This window comes from Lactuca sativa, chromosome 5 (assembly GCF_002870075.4).
Source record: "Lactuca sativa cultivar Salinas chromosome 5, Lsat_Salinas_v11, whole genome shotgun sequence".
Lineage (NCBI taxonomy): Eukaryota > Viridiplantae > Streptophyta > Magnoliopsida > Asterales > Asteraceae > Lactuca > Lactuca sativa.
In genome coordinates, this window is record NC_056627.2 from 4,677,221 (window position 1) to 4,702,796 (window position 25,576).

Consider the following 25,576-nt stretch of genomic DNA (forward strand, 5'->3'; position numbering starts at 1 on the left):
TGGTTCAAGGACTATTAACCAATTAATGATGGATCTGTTGTGAAGATGGGAAATGTTGCAACTGAACCAATCAAGGGCATAGGATCTGTTTTACTTACTTTTACTTCTGGGAAATGTTTGTGTTTGAACAATGTTTTATATGTTCCAGGGATTCGTAAGAATCTCGTGTCTGAAATTGTATTAAATAATTGTGGTTACAAACAAGTATTAGAAAGTGATAAGTATATCTTGTCAAGACAAGGTTCTTTTATGGGATTTGGATATGTATGTAATGGAATGATTAGGCTAAATATTAATTATCCTTTTATTGATAATTCTATTTGCATGGCTTCTACTAGTACTAGCAATAATTTTAATAAATATGAATTATGGCATGCTAGACTAGGACAAATTCATTACAAAAGATTAAAAGATGTGTCTAAAATGTGTTTAATTCCTGCTTTTGATATGCAAAATAATGAAAGATGTAAAACATGCATGCTAACTAAAATCACTAGACAAGCTTTCAAAGATGTTGTTAGGGAAAGCAAGGTGTTGGATCTTATACATAGTGATTTATGTGATTTCCATGCAACACCTTCCCTTGGAAACAAGAAGTATGTTATTACTTTTATTGATGATGCATCTAGATATTGTTATATCTATTTGCTACATTCTAAGGATGAAGCACTTGATGAATTTAAAATTTATAAACAACAAGTTGAGCTTCATAAAAATGAATTAATAAAAGTATTGCATACTGATAGAGGTGGTGAGTATTATGATCCATTTTATTTTGAATCAACTGGAATAATACATCAAACCACAACTCCATATACACCACAACAAAATGGTGTAGCTAAAAGGAAGAATAGGACTTTGAAAGAAATGGTTAATTCCATGTTGTCATATTCTGGATTAAGTGAAGGGTTTTGGGGTGACGCAATGTTAACTACATGTTACATCTTAAATAGAACTCCAAATAAAAGGAGTAAGAATACTCCTTATGAACTTTGGTGTAAAAAGGTACCAAATTTGAGTTATCTCAAAGTTTGGGGTTGTAGAGCAGTTGTAAGGCTCACTGAACCCAAAAGGAAAACATTGGGTGAGAGAGGTATATATTGTATCTTTATTAGATATGTTGAGCATTCCAAAGCATATAGATTCTATGTTTTAGAATCTAATGACTCTGTGTCTGTAAACACAGTGATAGAGTCAATAGATGCTATCTTTGATGAAGAAAGATTTACATCTATACCTAGACCAAGGGACATGGTTCATAAATCTTCTAGGAAGAGTACTACTCAAGTTGAAGATGTTTCTGTTGGTGTAAGTTTTGAACCTAGGAAAAGCACCAGAGCTAGAAAAGCTAAGTCTTTTGGATCTGATTTTCAACTATATTTAGTTGAAGGAACAAGGAATGAAACTATTTCTCAACATCAATATTGTTTTAATATTGAAGATGATCCAAAGACTTTCAGTGAAGCTATGGCTTCTAGGGATATTCATTTCTAGAAAGAGGCAATTCATGATGAGATTCATTCTATCATGCATAACAATACTTGGGTATTGGCTGATTGACCTCCTGGTTGCAAGGCATTAGGATGTAAATGGATCCTCAAAAGAAAAATGAAGGTGGATGGCACTATTGATAAGTATAAAGCCATATTGGTTATCCAAGGCTTTAGACAAAAGGAAGGCATTGATTTCATTGATACTTATGCTCCTATTTCCAGAATTTATACTATTAGATTATTATTAGCTCTTGCAGCTATACATAATCTTGTGATTCACCAAAACCATTAGAAAAGACAACATCATCAAACTTTTGATGCCATACCCCAATTTTCTAACACATGGCAAATAAAAAACGATTATCAGGATTTCCAAGTCTTTCCATACCCCAATTTTCTAACACATGGCAAATAAAAATGACTGTTATAAAATATGTAACATCTGAATGAAATGAATATGATATAGATTTGCCAGTACAAATGAATTATGTTTGATTTTGTTCAAGTGGTGATTAGCAAAGATAATGTTACATATACAAACCTCCTAGTATGTATAGTGTCACCGATATAGTTGACAGCATCAGCGTGAGACACCTTGTTGGTGTTGTTCATTATTTATTTTCAACGATAAGACAATTTTATTTTGTTGTTATTGATGTTGAAAATAATTTACGTATTGCAAATAGATTGCCTAGTGGGATTGTAGCTGGTGGTAATTGTTATGTGTGGGTGTAGGGGGGGGGGGGGAGGCGGGAATATAGTAACACCATAGATGTTGAAATAGGTCTAGTGCGAAAAGTAATCAATTAGATAATATACTAACTCCAGAGATCGGACACATGAATCACATGTATAAAAAGTGAGTTCTTCTTTATGATGATGTAGGGCGTAGTCATTATGTTTCATCAATGTACCAAACAATAGGGATTCTGTCATTATGTTCCTCCAATGCACCAATCAGTTGGGCAATAGTCGGTGTGTTTCCTCCAATTTATCAAACATAACCATTTACTGTAAATCCCAGTGTTGTGTGTGAAATAGTCTTACATGGGGAAGCTTGCTAGTTCTTATCTTAAGAGTATGGGACAAAAAGAGAAGTGATATGGCCTTATTTAACTATATATTTTAGGCCATTATCTTAATCTATTTGATTAAAATGTTATATTTTTAGATACATGATACTTAATATGCTTGAAAACGTTCATTTAGAGTTAAAATGGGAGCTGGGATGCAAAATGAGGAGAACGGAGCTGAAAAAGACACAAAAAAGGATGTTGTTGGAAGCTTGACCCCTCGTCAAAGTTTTAGCCATATCTCATGGCTCGTAACTCCGATTGATGAGATTCAAAATGATTTGAAAAGCAGACAAAATTTCAAACGACTTTCGTGTGTTGAGAAAATGTTGATTCCCAACGACAACGATGTTGTGAATTGAATCTTTTTTATTCTTGTTGTTGACTAAGATTAATACCTCTAACCAATAAGTGTTGAAGTTAAGTTCCCTTCCTTAAGCATTTTTTTAAGGATTTTTAGTTTTTAGTGAAAAAGTTAGAAAAAGAAAAAAAAATAGAAATAAAAAAGCTGCAAATGTTTGAGAGAATAAGAGTCTACAAAGTTATGAAGATCAAGAAATATGAAGAAAAATTCAAAATTGAAGACTTAAGAATAAGACAATGTGTCAAGTTATTATTTATTGTAATTTTTCTTTCTAGGTTATTTTTCCATATGTATATTTGGGGGCTTAACCAAAAATTACCTTAAGGTTAAGAAAGATTTTTGAGGAAATATTCGGACGGATGCATAAAATAAATGTTGTTCAAAAGAAGCGACGAAGTGTTTATGAAGATTGTGAGCATTTAGGATTGGGGAAGTTCTTAGGAAAATGTAAACACAAATACATGCATTGCGGTGTTGATGTAATGGAGAGGCTCAAAATGAATAGTTTTGTTTGATGTTGGTAGCTAGGGTTTTTGTAGCACCTGGTTTTTGGTATGTGTTATGTTATTAAATCTTCATTATTTTTGCACTTTTGGCCTTGGACTCGGCGAGTCGAAGGACTGACTCGTCGAGTATAAGCGGGATGAGGCGTGAGTTTTAAGTCGCGGACTCGGCGAGTTGAGTCCTGGACTCGGCGAGTAGCCGTTGTTTGGGCAAAAACCCTAATCCAGGGGTTTGCACCCTATTTAAACGACCTTATGCAGCCTCCTTTCCCCCTTTATGCTCCCAAACACTCCTCATAGCAACCCTATCCGTTTTTGTGAAGATCTAAGGCTTTTTGAGTGATTCTTGTGGGTTTTGGTCTCAAGGAAGAAGGAAGAGCATAGAAGGATCAAGAGGGGACTGAAGGATTCGAGTTTGGTTCATCATTTGCAGTCCTTGGAAGGTATAAAGTCTGAACCTTGCTCATTCGTTTGTTAGATCCCTCTTTGGGGTGATTTAGGGCTTTTATAAGCCATTTTCGGTGGCCAACCATGTTTGCAAACATGGTTGGGGGTTTGGGCTTCTGTATGATGTCATTTTATGAGCCACAAGTCAAATCTAGGTTGCTTTTTGAACCAAGGAAGGCCCCATGCAACAAAAGAACCATTCTAGAGCCTTTTTAGATCTAATCTCCCATACATGCACGTAAAGTTTGTAACTTTACGTGCTAATCGAGTTTAGGGGCCTGGATCTATCATTTGGCTAAGTGTTGTACATCAGAAATCGAAGTTCCTTGTAAGGAATGTGATAGACTCGGCGAGTCCATTCCAGGACTCGGCGAGTCCAAGGGTTTTGGTCTCATATCAGTGAGGGTCGTAAGGACCAGTTGAGTGTGGAAGGGTTTTTAGGAGTCCCGGGGAGTGACCCAACGTTCTGGACTAAGCAAAGGGTTCTGGGAATTCATGGTACTCGGCAAGTGCATGAACGGACTCGGCGAGTCCAAGACAATCTTCATGGAACTCGGTGAGTTGTTCATCAACTCAGCGAGTCGAGGACAGAACGTGTTCATAGGATGAAGAGTGACTCGACGAGTTGTTCATACAACTCGACGAGTCAGGTCAGGACATGAGTATCAGTTGATGATGAACTCGACGAGTTGTTCATACAACTCGGCGAGTCAGATGTGGATTCAGTCGGTGTTCATTTAGAAGGAAAACTCATCGAGTCATCGCCTAACTCGACGAGTAGAGTCGGGTATGAGGTCTGATGGAAGGATAGGGACTCGGCGAGTCAGGTCATTTGGAAGTTGACTTTGACGTTGACATTGACTTGGTCAAGGGGTAAAATGGTCATTTTTACCCTAAGGGTAGATGTCAGTTTCTGACTAAGTGTTTTATGGGAATTTTTAGCCGGGGGACTTCCGGAGCAGCCGCGGCAGCAGTCTGAGGATTTCCGTGCAGTTCAGCAGATACGAGGTGAGTTGCCTTCCAGTAGGGGTGAGTCTAAGGCCACAATGCCGACCCACCATTGAGGAGTATTTTTGAAGATAATTGTCTTTGTGATAGTTTATCTTGGTCTTGTTTGCGTTTGGTTATGTGTTATATTTGTAAGATATGTTGCATGGTAGGGATAGTTCCCTGATAGTGGTCCGTAGGACCAAGGGGTAGGTCAGTACCCGGATATGTCTGAATGTGTGCTTATATCTGCTATTGTATGCTAGTGGTAGGGGGTGGAATAGTCCCCATTTACCAGTTGAAAGATACCGATGACGATTACCGGTTGAAAGATACCGATGATGATTACCGGTTGAAAGATACCGATGACGATTACCGGTTAAAAGATACCGATGGGATTTTATGGTATGTGGTATGATGGGGGGAACTCACTAAGCTTTGTGCTTACGGTTTCATTTTTGGTTTCAGGTACCTCTTCATCTAAGGGGAAGGAGCCGGCGGCGTAGCATGGCATCACACATACTCACATATGATTTCTACACGGTGTTTTTCTGGGATTGTACTCTGATGTGATATTTGTTCATGGTTGTGGGTTTTTAACATGATACTTGGTTTTGAGATGACATGTTTATACAATATTTCCTAATGAATGTTTATGAATTAATTAATCAAAAATGAAAATTTTGGGCTTGAATTTTGGGATGTTATAGTTTTGATGTGATAATAATAAAATCAATTTTGCCTGAGGCAAGCAAAAGATAAGTGTGGGGTATTTTTACTATGACCCTATTTAACTATATATTTTAGGTCATTATCTTAATACATTTGATTAAAATGTTAGATTTTTAGATATATAATACTTAATATGGTTGAAAATGCTCAATTACAGTTAAAATGGGAGTTGGGATGTAAAAAGAGGAGAACGGAGCCTGAAAAGACACAAAAAAGGATGTTGCTGGCAGCTTGACCCCTCGTCATTGTTTTGGCCATATCTCATGACTCAAAACTCCGATTGAAGAGATTCAAAATCATTTGAAAACTAGACAAAATTTTGGGTGACTTTTGTGTTTTGAGAAAATGTTGATTCCCAACGACCATAATGTGGTGATCACCACCACGACGTGGTGAATGAAATCTTCGCGATGCTAACTTGGAGAATACGAGATAAACACGAGGACCACGACGTGGTGGCCAAAAATTGGCAGGTATATATGTTGCGGAAATTAGGTCGATTCCATAAGGTAGAGGTCTTAGGGCTACCATGACTGATGAAGAAAAACCCTTCCAATAACCCTTTAGTGCCGATTTTGACGTTAGAAAGCTAATTGGAGCACTGATTTGAAGATTCAAGTGCTATGTATCAATATTTCACTTCAGGTTTGGTTGATGATCGTGTCTCGCAATCATTTGGTAATGTTTTTTGTTTTATTTTACTGAATATGGTGTAAAAACCTTTACTCTCACTAGATATTGATGAACCATCGTTGATATGCTTTGATTTTGTTAGTAGGATTAATTGAATTTGCTTTTTTACTTGTGTTCGATAGAGTGCTTTACCTATCATGTTAAATTTATGATTTTTATTATTTATTGCTGAGTATTATTAGTGTTGGGATTATAGTATTGCGTCTTTGGGCCTTCTTGATTTAGTTTATTTTGTAAACGAGTTGGGCATGTCCACTCGTATTTATTTCTAGGGTTTGAGTATTTAAGATGCATGCATGCATTGTATTTTTGTTAACTCTGATTTTATTCTGTAAACCCTAATGATGCCTCTACAGTTTTAATTCTTCATCGAGTTCTTCTGAGGCGTGACACTTAATCATTCAGCAATATTTGAATCATCATTGTGTTCTTGCTTTTACTTGTTTTGAATCTAAACGATCTTTAAGGTTTTTAATCCTATCAATTGGTATCAGATCCTCAGACTATGTAATCTATACGTATCTCTTATGTTTATTGAGTTTTTAGGGTGTCCGTTAATATATGATCTGGTTTAGTTATCCCCATAGTCTTCTTGACGACATAAAGTGATCTTGATATTGCCCTATATATTGTCTTTGTTTACATGTTTGATTCTTTACAGGTATCAAAGAAAATATCATCATGCAACACGATGACTCTCACATCAACTGCATATATATTTCAAGCATCATTGGATCAACAACAAGGATCTTGATTCTCTTTCCTCATGAATATGAAGTATGGGCGCTTCATTTTGAAGATTATGTTCTCGGTTCAGAGGATAATGGGTATTTAATATGGGAATCCATTACTCTAGGTCCATTTGCTCACATAGAAACCAAAAGAGTTATCAAAACTCAAGAAGAATACAATCAGCTGCTCCTTGATGCAAAGGAGGTTCCTCAGGACGAGAAAGAGAAACTAAGCAACGTCAATGTAACGCCCTGATTCTCAAAATATTGATTTATGGTTAATTTTCATGATTTCAAGGTCTACTCGACGAGTTGGGTGCCCTGACTCGCCGAGTAGCAGCGAGTTGGTCCTTGTGTTTAAGTGACCTACTCGCCGAGTCCAAGAAAGGACTCAACAAGTAGGAGTTGGAGGATGAAACCCTAATTTACAGGGTTTTGCACCCTATTTAAGGGATCATTAGCCTCCTTTGGCCTCCTTGCAGTCCTTTGAGAGCTCAGCAAACCCTAATACGTGTGTGAGTTCTCCATTTGTGTGTTTTAAGCTTTGGAAGAGGATTCTTGGTGGGAAGAGCTTGAAAAACAAGTGACTAGAAGCAAGGAACATGTTAGAATCAGAAATCTACCTCAGTTAGCATCAATTGAAGGTATCAAGTCGTTATCTTGACCTCATTTCCTTTTAGATCTCATTTGGGTGAAGATTAGGGTTTTTTTTAGCATATTATGAAGCTACTCTTGGGTATGAGCTCAGATATGAATTTGTAACTTCAAATATGAACTCTCTTTGGTCTCTAAGTCCACAAAGCTCTCTGCTTTGGCAAGTATGAACCCATCCTTAAGTGTAAAACTCCATTTCAAGCTAGGATTTCTCATTTAGAGTCTTTAGAGCCTTGTACGCATGTAAAGTTTGCAAATTTACGTGATGAACATGCCTTGGGGAATTGGATCTACAATATGGGACCTTATCATGGCTTAAAAAGCATTTGGATGGATGAAGGACTGAAGGGACTCGACGAGTTGTGTGGTTAACTCGGCGAGTCCGATGAAGATTGTCGTGAATTCAGCGAGTCAGTAGGGTGACTCAACGAGTCAGTTAAGGTTTTCCCGACTTTTGGTACGCATGAACTCGACGATTTGTAGGGAAACTCGAAGAGTTGGCCAAGGAGTTTACGGCTGCAATGTCACACCCCCGGACCAGATGACGGAAACGTCCGGAGGCAGGTGACTTCATTGTGCAGTATCATAACAATTGAATATAAATGAAACATAGCAAATCTAAACATCATTCATCAATATAACAAACTTACATTGTTTTACATCATGTTTATGTCTTTGAATTACACAAAAGAAACAATGGTTAGTAAGTTCCAAAATACATCAAAATAATTTAGCATCCGCGGCTAACAAACCTGCTCACTGATTTCTTGAAATTACAAGTCGTTTGAAAAGTGTCAACATAAAATATGTTGGTGGGTTCATAAGGATTTTGTATAAAAATCTATGTTAGTTGGAAATACTAGAAAATCCAATATTTTGTTATCAAAATAGTTGTAAGTCTCATTTTAAATCAAGTATAGTTGCTTGGGTGTGTTCATTTATCGGTTTAGACTTTGTATATATTTGTTTTCCCCAGAAAATCCTATATTTTCTGAATGTCTAAATAGTAGTATTAAAACCCTAATACTTGTGTGATAAAAGTTTCGTTTAATGTATCTAAACAGTCGTTATTATAGTCAAAAGGTGTAACATATGTTTATTTCTAAACAATTCACTGTTATATTCTAAGTGACTCGTTATAACTATACTACTATAACAGAGGTCTGTCTTGGCGTTTCTCAGGCGCCCACGTTTGTTAAAAAACATTTGTCACCCTATACTGGTTGGTCTAGCTGTAGCGAACATCGAAAGTGTGGGGGTGTCAACCCCGTATAGATCTATACACAAATTCCCGCTCTCACTCCAGAAGATTTTGGTTATAACTCTTTACAAGACTTTAGGAGTACACTAATATTTAGGTGCCATGGAGATTCGTCTGACTAGAATACTAACAGGTTTTTGAGCAAATCGTGAAAATCTATTATGTATTAAATAAATAACAATTGTTATACTAGTTGACTAGATCTATCATTTTCGTTTATTGAGGATAATCCACTTGGAATCATATTTATCGAAAAAAATGACCCAATATTATCGGTATTGGCAAAAATGGCCCTTCTTTTTATAAAGTATAAAATAAGACCCATATTTGCCAAAAGGTGTCGTAAGTAGCCAAAGCTTGGTGAAATGTGTGAAAATGGCCCATTTCTTCTAAAATGTTCTTTTTAGACTTACATTTGAGAAAATATTCAAAAAGGCCCTTGTTTATCAAAAAATATCATTTTTGGTCCTTTAAAAATTTAGGTGTCCAATGATTTCCCCAAATTTATCCCATAATCCAAAATAATCCTTGTAAATTTATATGGCCAAAAATGGTCCCCCAAAAATATCATTATTTCCATTTTCTAACCATTTCCAAATATTTTGTCCAACAATTTGTTTTAAGCACATTTTTATAAAATCCTTAGAGTTTTGTTTTAGAAACTTCTAACTCAAATATTGTGACATGCGTTTTCTTGTTTCTACACATCATTTGTAGATTATGGTTTTAACACTTAAATCTTACTCAAATTTCGAACTCTAGAACTATTTCCTATGGAGTTTTCAAAGATATAACACATATATTGTAACATCCAGAATTTCGGGTATGATAGTTCGTGTTCCAATTTTGAGGATTTAGGAGGGACTCGACGAGTCGTAGGTCTGACTCTCTGAGTCACGTCGAATTGATCACATGGATTTACTGAGCGGACTCGATGAGTCCAAGTATGGACTCGTCGAGTAGGTACTGGGTAGAGAAAACCCTAAGTTCCGGGGTTGGAGCCTATTTGTAACACCCGGATTCCTAGGTATATTAATTGTTCGTTTTATTTTTGGAGGTTGAGAGGGGACTCGGCGAGTTGGTGTTTAGACTCGCCAAGTACGGTCGCGGATTCGTATCCGGGTTCACAGATGGACTTGATGAGTTCATGAGTGGACTCGGCGAGTCCACGTTGTTTAATGAAACCCTAATTTCCTGGGTTTAGGACCTATTTAAAGGTCCTTAGGGCCGTCATTTGCGGCTACCAAACCCCAGAGAGAAACCTTAAGAGATCTAGAGCGTTTGTGAGGAAGGAGAGGCCATTCTTGATCATTATGTTGGTGTAATTGCAAGAAGGAGGTGACCAAGGCAAGAGAAAGCTAAAGGAGGTGCGATTCTGGTGATTTCAGAGTTCAGAGACTTCATCTTGAGGTATTTATTCGGACCTTCTTTAGATTTGGTGTTGATTCTTAGAGTTAGGGTTTTCTAACCCCTTTAGAGGATGGACATGTGGAGCAATTGGTCCCTTCTCGAGTTTATGCTTTGGATCTGGACTTAAAGAAGTTCAGAGACCTTAACCCTTGGAGCTTTATGAGTTATTTTGGGAGCCATGAACTTAGGATGTTATTTTTGGGGCAAAATCACCAAGTTAGACCATCTAGATGTTATATGAGTGTCAAGGTCTGAACTTTACGTGATTATCATGCTTGGGAAGGTCAGATCTATGGATTTAAGGAACAGATTTGTCCTCAGGAGGTCTATAGAGTTTGTGCAAGGCATGCACTCGCCGAGTCCAAAGATCAGACTTGGCGAGTAGGATTTGGGTTCCCCGTAAATCACTCAGTGAGTAGACTTGCCGAGTTGGGGGAAATAACTCAGGGAGTCAGAGGGGGATTAGGGGACTGGAGTTTAAGGCGGAACTCGCCGAGTTGCTCTTGAGACTCGGCGAGTTGAGTCAGGGTGGCCCCACGATTCATGCCAGGTGTGACTCATCTAGCAAGGGGAGGAACTCGACGTGTTAAGCGGGACTAAAGAGTTAGTGGACACGTGTAGACTCTCTGAGTCGCCCAAGTGTACTCGCCGAGTCGGGTCAAAGTTTTACCATTGACTTTTGTTGACTTTTAGGTTTGTTCAATAATGTGGCCTTTGAGCTAAAAGAGGGGTAAAATGGTCTTTTTCCTGCTGAGGGTGCCTAGAGAGGGTTGAGTCTATTCCCGAGAGTTATATTTATGAGAATATATACTTTATGTGATTAGGCGGAGGCTAGATCATATTTCTACTGAGTCAGAGATTTACCGAGACATATGAGGTGAGTCTTCTCACTATAGTTTACGTAGTATGGTAACAGAGTTATGTGACAGAGTATTCTAGAGTTATATGCCAGTGTATTTGCATGTTATTATGTGTTGTGATTTTTGTGATATGAGATATGCATGATTCAGAGTTTGCAGAGTTAGGACCAGTGGGTCCACAAAGTTATGGGACCAAGAGGGTCCCACGGAGATATTCGACCAGAGGGTCAACAAAGTTACATCCTTGAGTGGCTGATATGTGTTTATGTGGTATTTTGGGGAAACTCACTAAGCAAATATGCTTACAGTGTTATGTGTGGTGTTTCAGTACCAGCGATGATCGCGGGAAGGCGTCGGCATGACTCGTACACACGCACACTGGAGTTTATATATTTTGATCCTCGGGTTTTGTATTAAGATAATGATGATACAATGTTTTAAAATGTGGATGTCAATGAAATTATATGGTTTTTAAAACACGAAAAAATTGTTAAATTTTTACGGTGTTACAAGTTGGTATCAGAGCCTTAGTTTGAGGGATTTGGATGCATCTTCGGGCGTATCTGAACTCAATCTGAGGATTTGAGGAAAATTTTGATAATAAAGTAAAATTTTTGAAAAGATTAAAAAGAGTTTTGAGACAAACCGAGCAGAGCCGTGTGTACGATCAGCCAACGCCCGAACGGTGATTTGCCAAAATACCCTTACAATAAGTGCTATCAGATATGCTATGTTATGCTATATGACGAATTATGATATGCATGCTAGAGTAGACTAGGTTATTAGGACTGGAGTGGCCTGATATATGATGCCTTAGTCTAGGGGCTTTTGCTGCTAGAAATGTTTGAGAGTGTTTAGATAGCAGCAAGGTGCTTATGAGATATCTGCTTTGTGGGTAGCACATGATTAAGAAAGTAGAGTGCTTGTAAATTTGGGACTCTGGGAGGAGGACTTGGAATGAATGTTGAGTCGGTGTGGTCGGTAGTATTGGGCACGTACTACCGAAGGCACCGGTTTAGTGCGTAACCCAAGTAAGAATCCTTAGGGTACCAGGAACCAAGTAGGATTGGGGGTATCAAGTGTGTGCACTCTCGAGCGAGTCTTTGATATCTTGTGTTGTATTTCAGAGAGGTATCATGGTGGGAACGCGCCACAGACCAGGGACTAGTGGAGGGGGTGCGAGCGACGAGGAGCTCCACTAGATGATTCATGATGAGGTGGCTGCTGCCATCCGCGCTGAGATTCCAGAGATGTTCGGGTCTATCAAGACCACCCTGATAGAGACATTTCACGAGAGATACGCTGCTCTTTCTAATGCTGTTGTTGCTACGGCCACTACAGCTGTAGCTACGGCTAGACCGTAGGGTGGTGATGCATTGCTGTTCCAGGAGTTCAGCAACACAAAACCACCGGAGTTTGATGGGACATGAGACTCGATTGCAGCGATGAGGTGGATTTCAGGCATTGAGGGGTGTTTCTTTACTTGCTCATCTCCTGATCATTTGAGAGTCTGGTTTGCGCTGAACTAGCTTCGCTTGGGAGTGAAGGACTGGTGGAAGTCTGTGACGGCACACTATACGCCTGTTGAGCTTGCTGTAGTGACCTGGGAGAGGTTCACTGCTATGTTTCGAGACGAATACGTTCCCCAGGTGGAGAGGGAGCGTTTCGCCCATGAGTTTTTGACCCTCAAGCAGGGTACTGAGTCTGTCACAGTGATTACGAGGATGTTCCATGAGCAGGCGATGTTCGGCCTAGAGCACGTGTCCTCCGAGCAGGCACGTATGAGCTAATATCTGAGCATTTTGAGGAGGGATATACGGGAGTTCGTGGCGAACTCAACGTACCGAACATTTGTTGAGCTTCAAGAAAATGCCCGGAAGTGGGAGATAGAGCTGGAGACTCAGGCTAGGGAGGAGGCTGAGTCTCAGGGGAGGGATCGGCGACCGGCGCAGTCTCAGCCGACAGCCAAGTGGGCCAAGCTTGCTGATTCGAGATCTGGGAGTCAGAAGGGCCGCACTTGTGGTAAGTGCAGCAAGAGCCACGATGGAGTGTGCAGAGCGGGATCTTGCTACAAATGTGGCAAGGAGGGGCATATGGCCAAGGATTGCCCCAAGGGGTTTGAAGTATGTTGCCACTGCAACCAGACCGGACACCACAAGGCAGAGTGTCCATAGTTGCGAGGGACAGCCCAGGGAGCACCTCAGGGATCTGCCCCTGCTGCTATCAGAGCTGCTGAGAGCCGGCCAGTAAAGGCTGAGGTACCGAAGGCACGAGGGAGAGCCTTTTAGGTGACTGCAGAGGAGGTCCACGCTGCGCCCGACGTCGTAGCTGGTATGTATCCTTTCTTGTATTTATTTTGATGTTGGGATATAGTGTTTATTTTATGTTATACGTAGGTACTTTTCTTCTGAATTCTGTACCTGCCTTGGTGTTATTTGACTCGGGTGCGAGTTGGTCTTTTGTATCTTTGGCTTTTAGTCAAAACATCAGTATTAGTCGAGAGGCATTGAGTCGACCTCTGAGAGTTTCCATAGCTGACGAGAGGACGGTGTATGCTGCCGAAGTGATCTGAGGATATGTACTCGAAATTTTCAGCGTTGAGTTTCGATTGATTTGGTTCCTATTGCGATGGGGGATGTCTGTGTCATCGTGGGCATGGACTGGTTGAGCAAAGTGGGAGTGGTTATCGACTGCGAGAGACAACTGGTGACCATACGAGACCCCAGTGGGGGAGTTCTTACGGTGTATGGCGAGGGTACACGTTTTGGGTCGGCATTTTGTTTGGCCGCCAGAGCGAGACAGAGTCTACAGCAGGGATGTAGGAGATTTCTAGCATATGTGATGGATGCGAGGGTTGATTCAGAGAGACCGAGGTCAGTTGATGAGGTCCCGATAGTGCATGAGTTTCCGGATGTATTTCCAGAGGAGTTGTCGGGTGTGCCTCCGGAGAGGCAGGTAGAGTTCAATATCGATTTGGTTCCGGTGGCTGCGCCTATCACCAAGGCGCCTTATCGCCTTGCGCCTCAAGAGATGCAGGAGTTATCCTCACAGCTCCAGGAGCTGTTGGGGAAGGGGTTTATTCGGCCGAGCAGTTCGCCATGTGGAGCGCCTATCCTTTTTGTCAAGAAGAAGGATGGTTCACACCGGATGTGCATTGATTACCGGGAGTTGAACATGCTAACGGTCAAGAACCGTTACCCGTTGCCGAGGATGACGATTTGTTCGATCAGTTGCAGGGAGCATCTTGGTTCTCCAAGATCGATTTGAGTTTTGGATATCATTAGGTGAGGGTCCGAGATGAGGACATCCCGAAGACAGCATTCATGACTCGTTATGGGCATTACTAGTTCGTGGTGATGCCTTTCAGACTCACCAACGCACCGGCGGTGTTCATGGATCTCATGAACAGAGTGTGTAGACCGATGTTGGATCACTCGGTGATCGTGTTCATCGACGACATATTGGTGTATTCGAGATCCAGAGAGCAGCATGAGGAGCATTTGATGGAAATCCTCGTGTTGAGTCTAGTGGATTGCGTCATGGGCTCGGTCCATAGCCTAGATTAAACGCCGGTATTGGGCCTGTCCAGCCGTGCATTATTTTATATTAGGGTTTAGTATATAAGTTGCATGCATGCAGACTTAGAAAAGAGCACTTTTATTGTTTTCGTTTTCATAGCTGGTAAACCCTAGCTCGCCTCTACAGCGGAAGTTCTTCATCGAGCTCTGCTGAGGCGTGACTCAGTTTTGAATCATAAGCTAATATTTGATTCTGTTCTGTGTTCGTTCTTAATTTGTTCTTAAACTGTTTGAATTCTTTTATCGTTCTTGTGAAAAATCTAAACGATCTAATAGTTTTGAACTCATCAATTGGTATCAGAGCAGGAGACTGTGTAATCTATACACACCTTTTCTGTCAAAGAAGTTCATAGGGTTTTTATTCCGCATTGATTGATATTTATTGAGCCATCATTCCTTATTGGCATATCTCATTAATTGTTAATCTAAACCTAATCGAAAAATTACAAGTCTGATCTTTTATAGGTTTTCGATCAAAAGTATTCACAATGTCTATGGACGATTCTCAAACCAATCCGATAAATATCTCAAACAGCATAGGGTCTACAACAAGAATACCGATCTTGTATACGCAAGACTATGAAGTCTGGACGCATCACTTTGAAGATTATGTGATTGGATCAGAGGATAATGGGTATCTAATTTGTGAAGCAATCACTTCAGGCCCATTTGCTCATACTAGCACGTCAAAGATTGTTAAAACGCAGAAAGAATACAATCAGCTTGTTAATGATGTCAAAGACATTCCTTAGGATGAAAAAGAGAAGTTTCAGTGCAACATCAAAGCTCTAAGGATGATAAGGTTTGTGCTGCAATCAGATACATTTCGTTTGGTAAGTTCGTGTGCTACGGCCAAGGAGATCTGATAGATTGAAGGAATTATATTCCACAGATGAAGATCTGGAACACTCTATTCAAACCCTCCTGTTATCAGAGTTTGGTGAGTTTAAGCAAAAGCCTGAAGAAAAGCTTATCCAAACTTTTGATCGTTTCAATCATCTTTTGAGCAAGATGATAAAACATGGGATTGAAAGAAAGGTGATTGAACAAAAGGTCACTTTCATGAATGGTCTCAGACGTCAATGGATGGTCGTTGTGTCAATTGTCAAAGCTCATGAACAGTTCAAGTCATACTCTTTGGCAATACTTGTGGGTATTTTAAAATCCCATGAGAATGCCTTATCAAAGGAAAAATGTAGTTTCGGGTCTTGGTTCTCTAGCTCTTGTCTCCAAAGGAAAAAGTTCGATTAAAGAAGAAGAGGAATTAGATCTTGCTGATTTTGATCTAACCGGCGAAGAATATGCAAATGATGGTGTTAAACCCCAGAAAATTCATCAAGAAGAAATTCCTAGCCAACAAAAACCGAAATTGGCAGGGAAGTTATAGCGCCGAGCGGATTAAGGAGGAACCGAAGGCGGGATCAAAATCCGAAGAGTCAAAGAAGGAAGCTAAAATTGGAGGCGACTCAAGATTTTACTGTCATTACTGTGGAGGCAAAAATCATTTTGCCAAAGACTGCATGCTGAGAAAGAAAGAAGAGAAGACAGGCGAAGATGATGAGGAAGCGAGCCTCCTGAGAAGATTGGAGGAGATAAAGAAAAGAAAGTTTGTTGGTAATAACTCTACTATGAATGCTTTAATTGCCCAGGGTTCAATCAACAGTGATGAGTTTGGAGGTATGGAAGTCTGGTCTACGTATTCGGAGGATGATGAAGTTAGGAAGCCAACTCATGGAAAAGCAATGATGGCAAAAGCAGAGCACTCAATGGGAAGATGCTTTGCAGTGACCAAAGGTGTGTCACAAATAAGAGGATACACAACTGATGGGGGAGTTGAAGAAGAAAGAGAGCGAGAGGACAGATGTTTCGCTGCCAAGCCTGTCAGTGCTCAGATCAATGAATGTGATGAGTTGATCAAAAAGGTACAAGATATTCTTACTTCTCTAAAAATACCTGCTAATAATTATGAAAAGGAATTAAATAATTTGAAGTCAAAATTCTCTAGCATAAGTAGCAGTCTCACCCAAACCCGTGTCACGAATTCTAACCTAACTGATCAAATCAACAGCATTTCATCAAAGAGTGAGGAACGAAGAATGTGGATCGAGCAAAAGGAAAAGGAATTAATTAGATCTAAAGATGATTATATTTATTTGCATAGAGACAATCTTAAACTTCTCAAGCAGAGAAATGTTTTTTGTTTAATTGCTAAGAGGCTTTATTTTAACATTACTTAGTTGCATCTTGATTGTGAAATAGGGAAGAAAATTCATCGTATGATTTTACCTTTCCTTGAATTAAAGGAGGATGAAATCGATGCAGAAGCATACAACTGTGAAAGTGTTGTGTCCTCTGACGAAGTGTCTCCAGCATATAAGATAGGTCTGTACAAAATTGAATCTTACAAAAAGTCCAAGGACCACAAGGACATGCTCAAAAATCTACTAGATAAAAATGATAGATGGAAACTGAGAGCCGAAACTATACAAAAATTTGACTCATTGAATGCCAACTTAAGTTCAGAAAACAAAATTGATGTTGAAAATACATCTGAACTTAATGAGGATGATGATATGAGTGAAATTTCTATAGAAGATTTTGTAGACTGTTCTGAATTAGCCAAAAATGAACCCAAGTCCAATAAGAACCTTATTTTTGAAAACTCCGTTGAGTTTGCTCATTCCTCTACCGACAAGTCCAAAGTTTTCAAAGCTAAAGCTATTGTGTACCAAAAGGTTCAGACTACCCCAAATCAACAACGCAGACGAGACGAAGAGTCTTTCTCAAAAAACCTCATGGAGAGTGAAAGGTAGATATATACCTGATCCACTAAATGAGCCTACAAAGTACGATGTTCCGAGCACAAGTGGAACTAAACCATCTGTGGATGAACCGATGCAAACCACGAGTGATACTTCTTCAACAAAGAGTGAATGTTGTGCTCATGCTTCTAAAAGAAAGGCCAACATTCATAGAAATCCAAAACAGGTCGCTGATCGAAAGCATCAACGAAAAGTAAGATACAAGAAGAATCTCTCCGAAAGAAAGCAATTCTGGAACTCTCAGAATCCTGATTTTGTAAGGATTGAAAGGAAGTCTAAATTGGAAGAAAACTAAAGGAACCAGAAGCACAGTTACGATAGGAACCGACAAAAGAGTTTCGGTCCTACATCCTTGAACAACTGAAAGGAGAGTTTCGGTCCCTCTTCCAACTACAACCGAAAGGAGAGTTTCGGTCCCTCTTCCAACTACAACCGAAAGAGAAGTCTCAGTCCCTCATCCAACTCCAACCGAAAGAGAAGTTTCGGTCCCTCATCCAACTCCAACCGAAAGAAAAGTTTCAGTCCTCTAGCTTACAAGACTAATCACAAAAACCAAGAACCTAAAGTCTCTCCTAATTCCAAATCCCTAAATTCCAGTCCCTCTGTCAAAAGCACTAGTACTCCTAAGTCAACAAAAATTAAAGTTTTCACCATCAAAAGAAAAGATGAAACCACTTTAATTAAACGCACATATATGGTTGATATTTCTCTTACTATACCATGTCCTGTAAAAGGCTCACAAGGACCCAAGAAACTTTGGGTTCCTAAATCTGCTTAACTTTTTGTAGGTTATACGTGACGAGCAGTTTGACGAAGAATGGTACATTGACAGTGGTTGCTCGCATCACATGACAGGAAGGAAGGAGGAACTAAGGGAGTTTCGCTCTCTCAAAGATGGCGGCATTGTAAAGTATGGCAATAACTCGTTTGGAACTATTAAAGGCTACAGAATGATCACTAATGGCGAATTCTCCATAAGGAAGGTAGCATACGTTGAAGGGCTCCAACACAATCTCATTGGTGTATCACAACTGGTGGTTGGTACCGGGTTGAAAGTATCTTTCGACGATGAAGGCTCAGAAATTGTCGAGAAGAAGTCAAGCAACGTTCTATTAAGATCCAAGCGAAAAGGAGAAATGCATCCACTGAACCTCAATCCGATAAGAGGTAAACCAGCCATCTGCTTACTCTCAAAGGCTCACTCTGAAGAAAGTTGGTTATCGCACAGAAGACTCTCACACCTGAACTTCAAGGACATCAACAAATTAGTTTTAGATGATCATGTTCGAGCGCTGCTAGTTCTGAAATTTGATAAAGAAAATCTCTGTTCAACATGTGAAATGGGAAAGCAGAGTCGGCAGAGCCATCCTTCAATAATCAACACTAAGGTAATAGAACCATTGGATTTACTGCATATTGATCTATGTGGTCCATCGTCCATCGAAAGTATTGGAGGAAACAAATATATTTTGGTTATAGTAGACGATTTCTAAAGGTTCACATGGACCTTCTTTCTCAAGCAAAATTCTGAAGCTGTAACAAAGCTCAAGCTCTTCATTAAACATATAGAAACACAACTCAGAAAGATTGTCCGTAATATAAGGAGCGACAATGGCCTGGAATTCAAAAACAAAGATTTTGAAAGTTTTCTTGCTGAAAAGGGGACAACTCACAATTTCTCAGCCCCCTATACTCCACAACAAAACGACATTGTTGAAAGTAGAAATCGATCCTTGTGTGAAGCTGCTCGCACCATGTTATGCTTCGCATCCTTGCCATTATACTTCTGGGCTGATGCAATTGCGGTTGCATGTTATACTCAGAATCGATCTTACCTGAATAAACGGTTCTCCATTACTCCTTTCGAGATCCTGAACAATCGAAAACCAAATGTGAAATTCTTTCATGTGTTCGATTCTAGATGTTTCCTTTTCAACTCCAAGGAGAATCAAAACAAGTTCGATGCCAAGGCGGACGAAGGAATTTTCTTAGGCTACTCCTTGAACTCCAAGGCATATAGAGTTCTCAATAAATGCTCGAAGAAAGTTGAAGAAACATACTATGTCACTTTTGACGATAGTTATGTTAAGAAGTTAAGAGCAACCAAAGATGCATCACAAGACATATTTCCACAGAATGGTAAGGTTACCATCTCTATCTCAAATCTCTTTGACCAATTCATGCTCTTGTTTGATGAGCCTCAGAAAGCAATTGACTCAGAATCAATTGCAAAAGACAACAAAGTTGACAATATAAAACAAGTTATAGATGATGCTGCTAGAAAAATGGCTGATGATCAATCCAAAGGAACCGAAAGAGCAGACCGAAGCGGACCTTCTAGTGACCATCCTACTGTCGAGGGGGAGGGTTCTTCTCCTCATTATGATCAAGGTTCTTCTTTCCAGGGGGAGGACTCATCAACAAATACATCCACCTCCACTGATATTCCAACAAATGAACGAGGTACAAATGCTGGTCCTAAACAGGAATCATTCTTCGATAGGGAGAAAACAGTTAGTGAAGATGACAATTTGTCTGAACTCGAAGAAGAAATCAATGCTGAATTGGATCCCATCTATGATCCAAAGTTTCCTCCATTTGTGAAATGGACCAAAGATCATCCCTAGACTTAAACTATTAGGGAATCTTCTGAAAAGGTGTTGACACGATCACAAATCAAAACTAAACAGGCTGCTCTATTTTCAAAAGTCGAGTTTTGTATGTTCAATTCATTTGTGTCCAAAATCGAGCCAAATACTGTTAATTCGGCTGTTGATCATTCAGACTGGGTTCAAGCCATGCAGGATGAGCTAAATGAGTTTGAACGAAACAAGGTATGGCTTCTTAGTCGAACACCAAAGTATGCTTCGGTTGTCGGTCTCAAATGAGTGTTCAGAAACAAGATGGACAAAGAAGGAAATGTTATTCGTAATAAAGCTAGGTTGGTGGTCAAATGATATTGTCAGGAAGAGGGAATTGATTATGAAGAAACCTTCGCTCCAGTGGCTAGATTGGAATTTGTTCGTATCTTTCTAGCTTACGCTGCTCACAAGAACTTTGAAGTTTATCAGATGGACGTCAAATATGCCTTCCTCAACGGTGAACTTGAAGAAACCGTATATGTTGAGCAACCGCCAGGATTTGTGAACGAGAAGTATCCTGATCACTGCTATATCCTCGACAAAGTTGTTTATGGCCTGAAACAAGCTCCCAGAGCATGGTATGAAACTCTTACTCGTTTCTTAAAAATGTCTAAATTTAAACAAGGTTTGGTTGTCCAACCTTCTTTCGTAAGCGAGAAGGTAACCACCTTATGATAGTCCAAATTTATGTTGATGACATCATCTTTTGCTCCACGAATCCTAGCTTAACAGCTGAATTCTGAAAGTTGATGGAAACTAAATTTGAGATGAGCTCAATGGGTCCAATTAATTTCTTTCTTGGATTGAACATTAGACAGGGACCCGAAGGCATTTTTGTTAATCAGGAAGCATATACCAAGACTTTGCTCACCAAGTTTGGAATGACGGGAGACTCCAAGGTAAAAGTGCCGATGGCTTTTGGAACGAAACTCACACCATCATTAGAGAAACCAGCAGCTGATACAACGCTTTATCAACAGATGATCGGGTCTTTGATATATCTCACAGCCAGTAGACCTGATATCATGTTCTCTGTCTGTTATTATGCTCGATTTCAGGCCAACCCACAAGAACCTCATCTTCAAGCAGTGAAGAACATCTTTCGCTATCTAAAGCGAACTTCCTCTCTAGGTCTATGGTATCTAGCCAACTCCGGATTCTTCGTGCAAGCATTTTTAGATGCCGATCTAGGTGGCTGTGGATTGGATCGAAAAAGCAACAAAGGAGGATGTCAATTTTTGGATGGAAAAATAGTCAGTTGGCAATCAAAGAAACAAACTTGTGTTTCGTTATCCACTGCAGAAGCCGAATACATTGCTGCAGCATCTTGTACATCTCAAGTCGTATGGATACAAATTCAACTTCGGGATTATGGCTTAAACATGAAGAAAATCCCCCTATACTGTGACTCTGAAAGCGCAATCATAATTTGTCACAACCCAGTGCAACACTCGAAGACTAAGCAGATCGCACTGAGGTACCATTTCATCAAGGATCACGTCGAAGATGGCAACGTCGAAATTCACTTCATAAGAACGACTGATCAACTGGCAGACATATTCACAAAGGCTTTACCTGAAGCAAGCTTTAATAAGATCTTACAAGGCCTAGGAATGATGCAAGCTGAGTCTGTACCGAAATCGCCTTCGCTCTCATAAAGGTAACAAGCGAAATAGAGCAAACCTATATGAACTGAAATGAACCGAGCGTTCGGTCTATTTCGGGTTCGGTCCTTTTCGGGTTCGGTCTATTTCGGGTGAAGTAGGTCCATGAACCGAAATGAACCGAGCGTTCGGTCTATTTCGGGTTCGGTCCTTCTGAACTTGCTATTTTTTAAAAGGCGTTTCAAGTGTATTCGTTTGTATATATTTCTTTTCTACTAATAAAATCCCAAAAATATTTTTTTCTTTTCAATTATTCAATTCTCACAAATTCCAAAAATATTTTCTTTGTTTTTTTCCCTATTTCTAACGTTTTTATGTTTGTCTAAGTGTGATTCTCGATGACACATCTACGACAGGTAATTTGTTTTCGTTAGTTAGGTGTCCCTAGAAGCATGTTGTTGTATGTAGATTCAAGCCTCAACTGATTCTGAGTGAAGCCTTAATAACATGATCAACACCAATCATGTTTTCCCAATCCAGGCTGTCAAGTTCACTCTAATCATGAGCTACCTTACTCTACTCAAACTGAGTTTAGAGTTGTCTGCTTGGACCCTCTTTTCTTTAATAAGCAGAGGTACATTCGTTTCTTACACCATCTCCATCCTCTTTCTCCATTATATTTCGCTTCATCAATATAACCCCTAAGACTCTCAATTTTAACCACTGAGGTTTATGGTTATACAAAATCTGCGTTCATGATCTTAGTTTCATGCCACTATATACTAAGTGAAACCCAAAATTCAACACCACTAATGAATTGACGGTGAATTCAACAATTCAAGATATTACTTGTTACCCAATGAAATCTCTTTTTCTTTTTGAGTAATCTTTATGAGATTGCCTTTCACTAAGGTGTCTCTGACCCTAAAAGATTCAGTTTATTTTTTTTGAGATTTCTTAACCTCTCTTGTCACTATAAATTATTTCTCACCTACTTGTTCAACAAATCATAATGATCTCACAAGTACTTCATTCTATTTTTATCTTATGTTAAGTATCGAAATTATGAATTAAAGCGAATGCCACCCACTTTATCCTTTAAAAGATGCCTTTTAAAACTTCTGAACAAGTTATTGATCGTTATTTCATGGGAAACCAAGCAAGCACTTTAATGTCTCTCTTGACTTTGAAGGAAGTGATTTTTGCCAAGAATTAATTGTTTCATGTCTAACTACGACATCATAGATAATCCCAAAATACTAGTTTTATTTCTTTATCTTTTACACCCTTTGCACGAAATTTTTTAATTTTCCAAAACTCTAAGTTTTACACAGATTAGCAAGGCACAAACACTCAAGTGTCATCAGGTGAAACGATTGGGATGAAAAGGTCACTGACTTAGCATAAATTCAAATGGTTTGGCGATTTGAAAAATGTGACTTTTATCAAAAGGCGTGAAAAAGGGGAAAGGTTTTTATCTTTCCCGCGTCATCTTCGGCACGCCAACTGTTCCCACATCAATTCAGGCGTGATTTTAGAGATAATCCATGATTTCATCCGGATTCTTCTCTCTCTTCCTTGTACGTATAAAAGGAATTGGAACGGTACTCTCTCAACCTTTATCACTTCCAAAAAGCTCTCAAAGAAACCCGCCTATTTTCTGCAACTGTTCATCAACATTCTCAAGCTCCTACAATGGCAGAATCTTCATCTGTTCATGATACCTCAGTTCGTCAACCCCTACTTACAATAAAACCCCAACAAAACCTAATCATCGATCTCACTCCCTTCGTTTATGAGTCGTATATGCTATATGTGGTTGAGTGTCTCAAATACTCACCACTTGTCGATGCACTGACAAAGGTTAAAATTGTGCCTATGTCGTTCTTGTCCCATGTCTACTCTACAGCGTTCTACGACAAGGCCAATGAACGTATCCACTTCGAGCTTCACGATGAGAAGATCTCTATCTCCAAGAGCCGATTCTGTGCCCTAATCGATCTCTCACAGGATCCGTCTCTGGTAAACCCTGACTCCATTACAACTGGCCAACTGTTTACCATGTTTTATCAGATGGGGTATACTGAAACCCTAACAACCGTTACCAAGTTCAAGAAGTCCTGCCTTCCTCCTCAATGGAATGGCCTATTCACACTTTTATTCAAGGGTTTGTCTTAGCGAAGTGCTGGTTCTGACGGTGCTAGCAAGGCTTTCATGACGGTGCTGTATGGGTTGTACAATGGACTCAACCATGACTATGGGTCTATTATTTGGCAGCAGCTGGTTCAAAGTATACTCTCTTTGTCAAAGCACTCGGAAATTTCATGTGGGCGTTTCTGGACCATTATCACCAAGTGGGCAATGGATCGCAATGGTGTCCCAATTATGGCGGATTCCTTGCTTTCTTCCATCGCCACCTTTCATACGACGAAGATCATCGTCACTGATCCTACCAAATTCTCGTACATTGGCTTTATTCCTAAGACCATGCTTGGTTCCATCTCAGCATCAAGCAATCTTCTTCAGCAGTACAGGAAACGCAAGTCCGTTGGTCCACGTGAGCTTACTCCTACAATGCTTCGTTCCATTGAAGAAGCTGACAAACCAGCCAAAAAGGGCAAGAAACCTGAATCGCAGAAGGAGGGACCGGTAACAAAACCATCCAAGGGCAGACTCCCAAGAAGAGGAAAACTGATAAAGCTGCTCCTTCTCAACCACAACCCAAAAAGCAGAAGAAGCCTGCTAGGAGACTTATCCTTCAATCCTCAAGCGAGTGGGATTCAGAATACGTTCCTCCTAAGCAGAAGAACGCTCCATCTTCAGACTCTGAGAACAAAAGTTCTGATGAAGAGGCTTTGGGCCGAGGGGATACTCCACCTCGCTCCCCAACTCCAGAAATTCAGGTTCGTTCTTTGCCTCCTTCACCTCCACCTGTTACAATTCCTACTTCTATCCCTCCTATCTCTCAAACAACCACCTCTCAACCCTTGACTTCAATACCTATTCCCACTCCCATTTTCACAGATACAACCTCTACCACCACTACAAAACCTACCTTCATTATTCCCAAACCACCTGTAACCGAACCTACTTTTACAACCGAACCTCATCTTACAACCGAAGCTCCCACTTCTTCAAAACCCTTATCTCCAACACCTTCTACAGAAACAACCCTGATTTTGGGCGGTGAGGACTTGGAGTTTGACTCCATATACTTCAGTCCTTATCAAGTACAGAGTGAGGATGATGACGATGAGCCTATCACCAAACGTCATCTCAAAGCGGTAAACGACAAGCTGGATCAACTACTTTCCTCCTCTTCCTTAGGAGCTTATTCAGATGCTGCATTAAACGCCTTGTTCTCTTAAGTTGTTGCTGAACATTCAGCCTCCTTAACTGCTGCAGCCAAGGCTATAGAAGCCTCCACTTCTCAATGTCAACAGGCCTCTCATGCTGTTGATGCCTCTACAAAGGAGTGCAAGGATACGACTGCAAAAGTCGATAAACTAGTTTCCCAGGCTCATATATTTTTAGATTCTTTGCAGGCTGCTGCTACCAGGAATGCTGCTACAGTTACTTCTTCTGTAGAAACTCTTCAACAGACTCTTCAGTCTGAGTGCTCCAAGGTTGAAGCAGCACACCTTGCTATTGAACAGGAAAATGATGCGTTCCATGCTAATGTCAATGAACGCTTATATCAACTACAAGCGGACTTAGCTATG

The 25,576-nt window shown here is 39.9% G+C and overlaps 1 protein-coding gene across 1 annotated transcript; it reads left to right on the forward strand.

Annotated features, from left to right (window-relative positions):
* The first annotated feature begins 15,960 nt into the window (after positions 1–15,960).
* LOC128126361 (uncharacterized) lies at positions 15,961–25,222 on the forward strand. Its single transcript, XM_052764108.1, has 6 exons — positions 15,961–16,101; positions 16,436–16,580; positions 17,379–17,595; positions 19,689–20,121; positions 24,132–24,503; positions 24,587–25,222. The coding sequence occupies exons 1-6, from the start codon at positions 15,961–15,963 to the stop codon at positions 25,220–25,222; spliced, it is 1,944 nt and encodes a 647-aa protein (XP_052620068.1).
* Positions 25,223–25,576: the final 354 nt, after the last annotated feature.

What these genes read in the sequence shown, in the direction of transcription:
- LOC128126361 (XM_052764108.1), top strand. Translation starts at nt 15,961, where the DNA reads ATGCCTTATCAAAGGAAAAATGTAGTTTCGGGTCTTGGTTCTCTAGCT. An exon ending in TCTTCGATAGGGAGAAAACA is followed by an intron (nt 20,122 to 24,131) that starts GTTAGTGAAGAT and finishes ATTATTTGGCAG; the next exon opens with CAGCTGGTTCAAAGTATACT. An exon ending in AATCGCAGAAGGAGGGACCG is followed by an intron (nt 24,504 to 24,586) that starts GTAACAAAACCA and finishes CCCAAAAAGCAG; the next exon opens with AAGAAGCCTGCTAGGAGACT.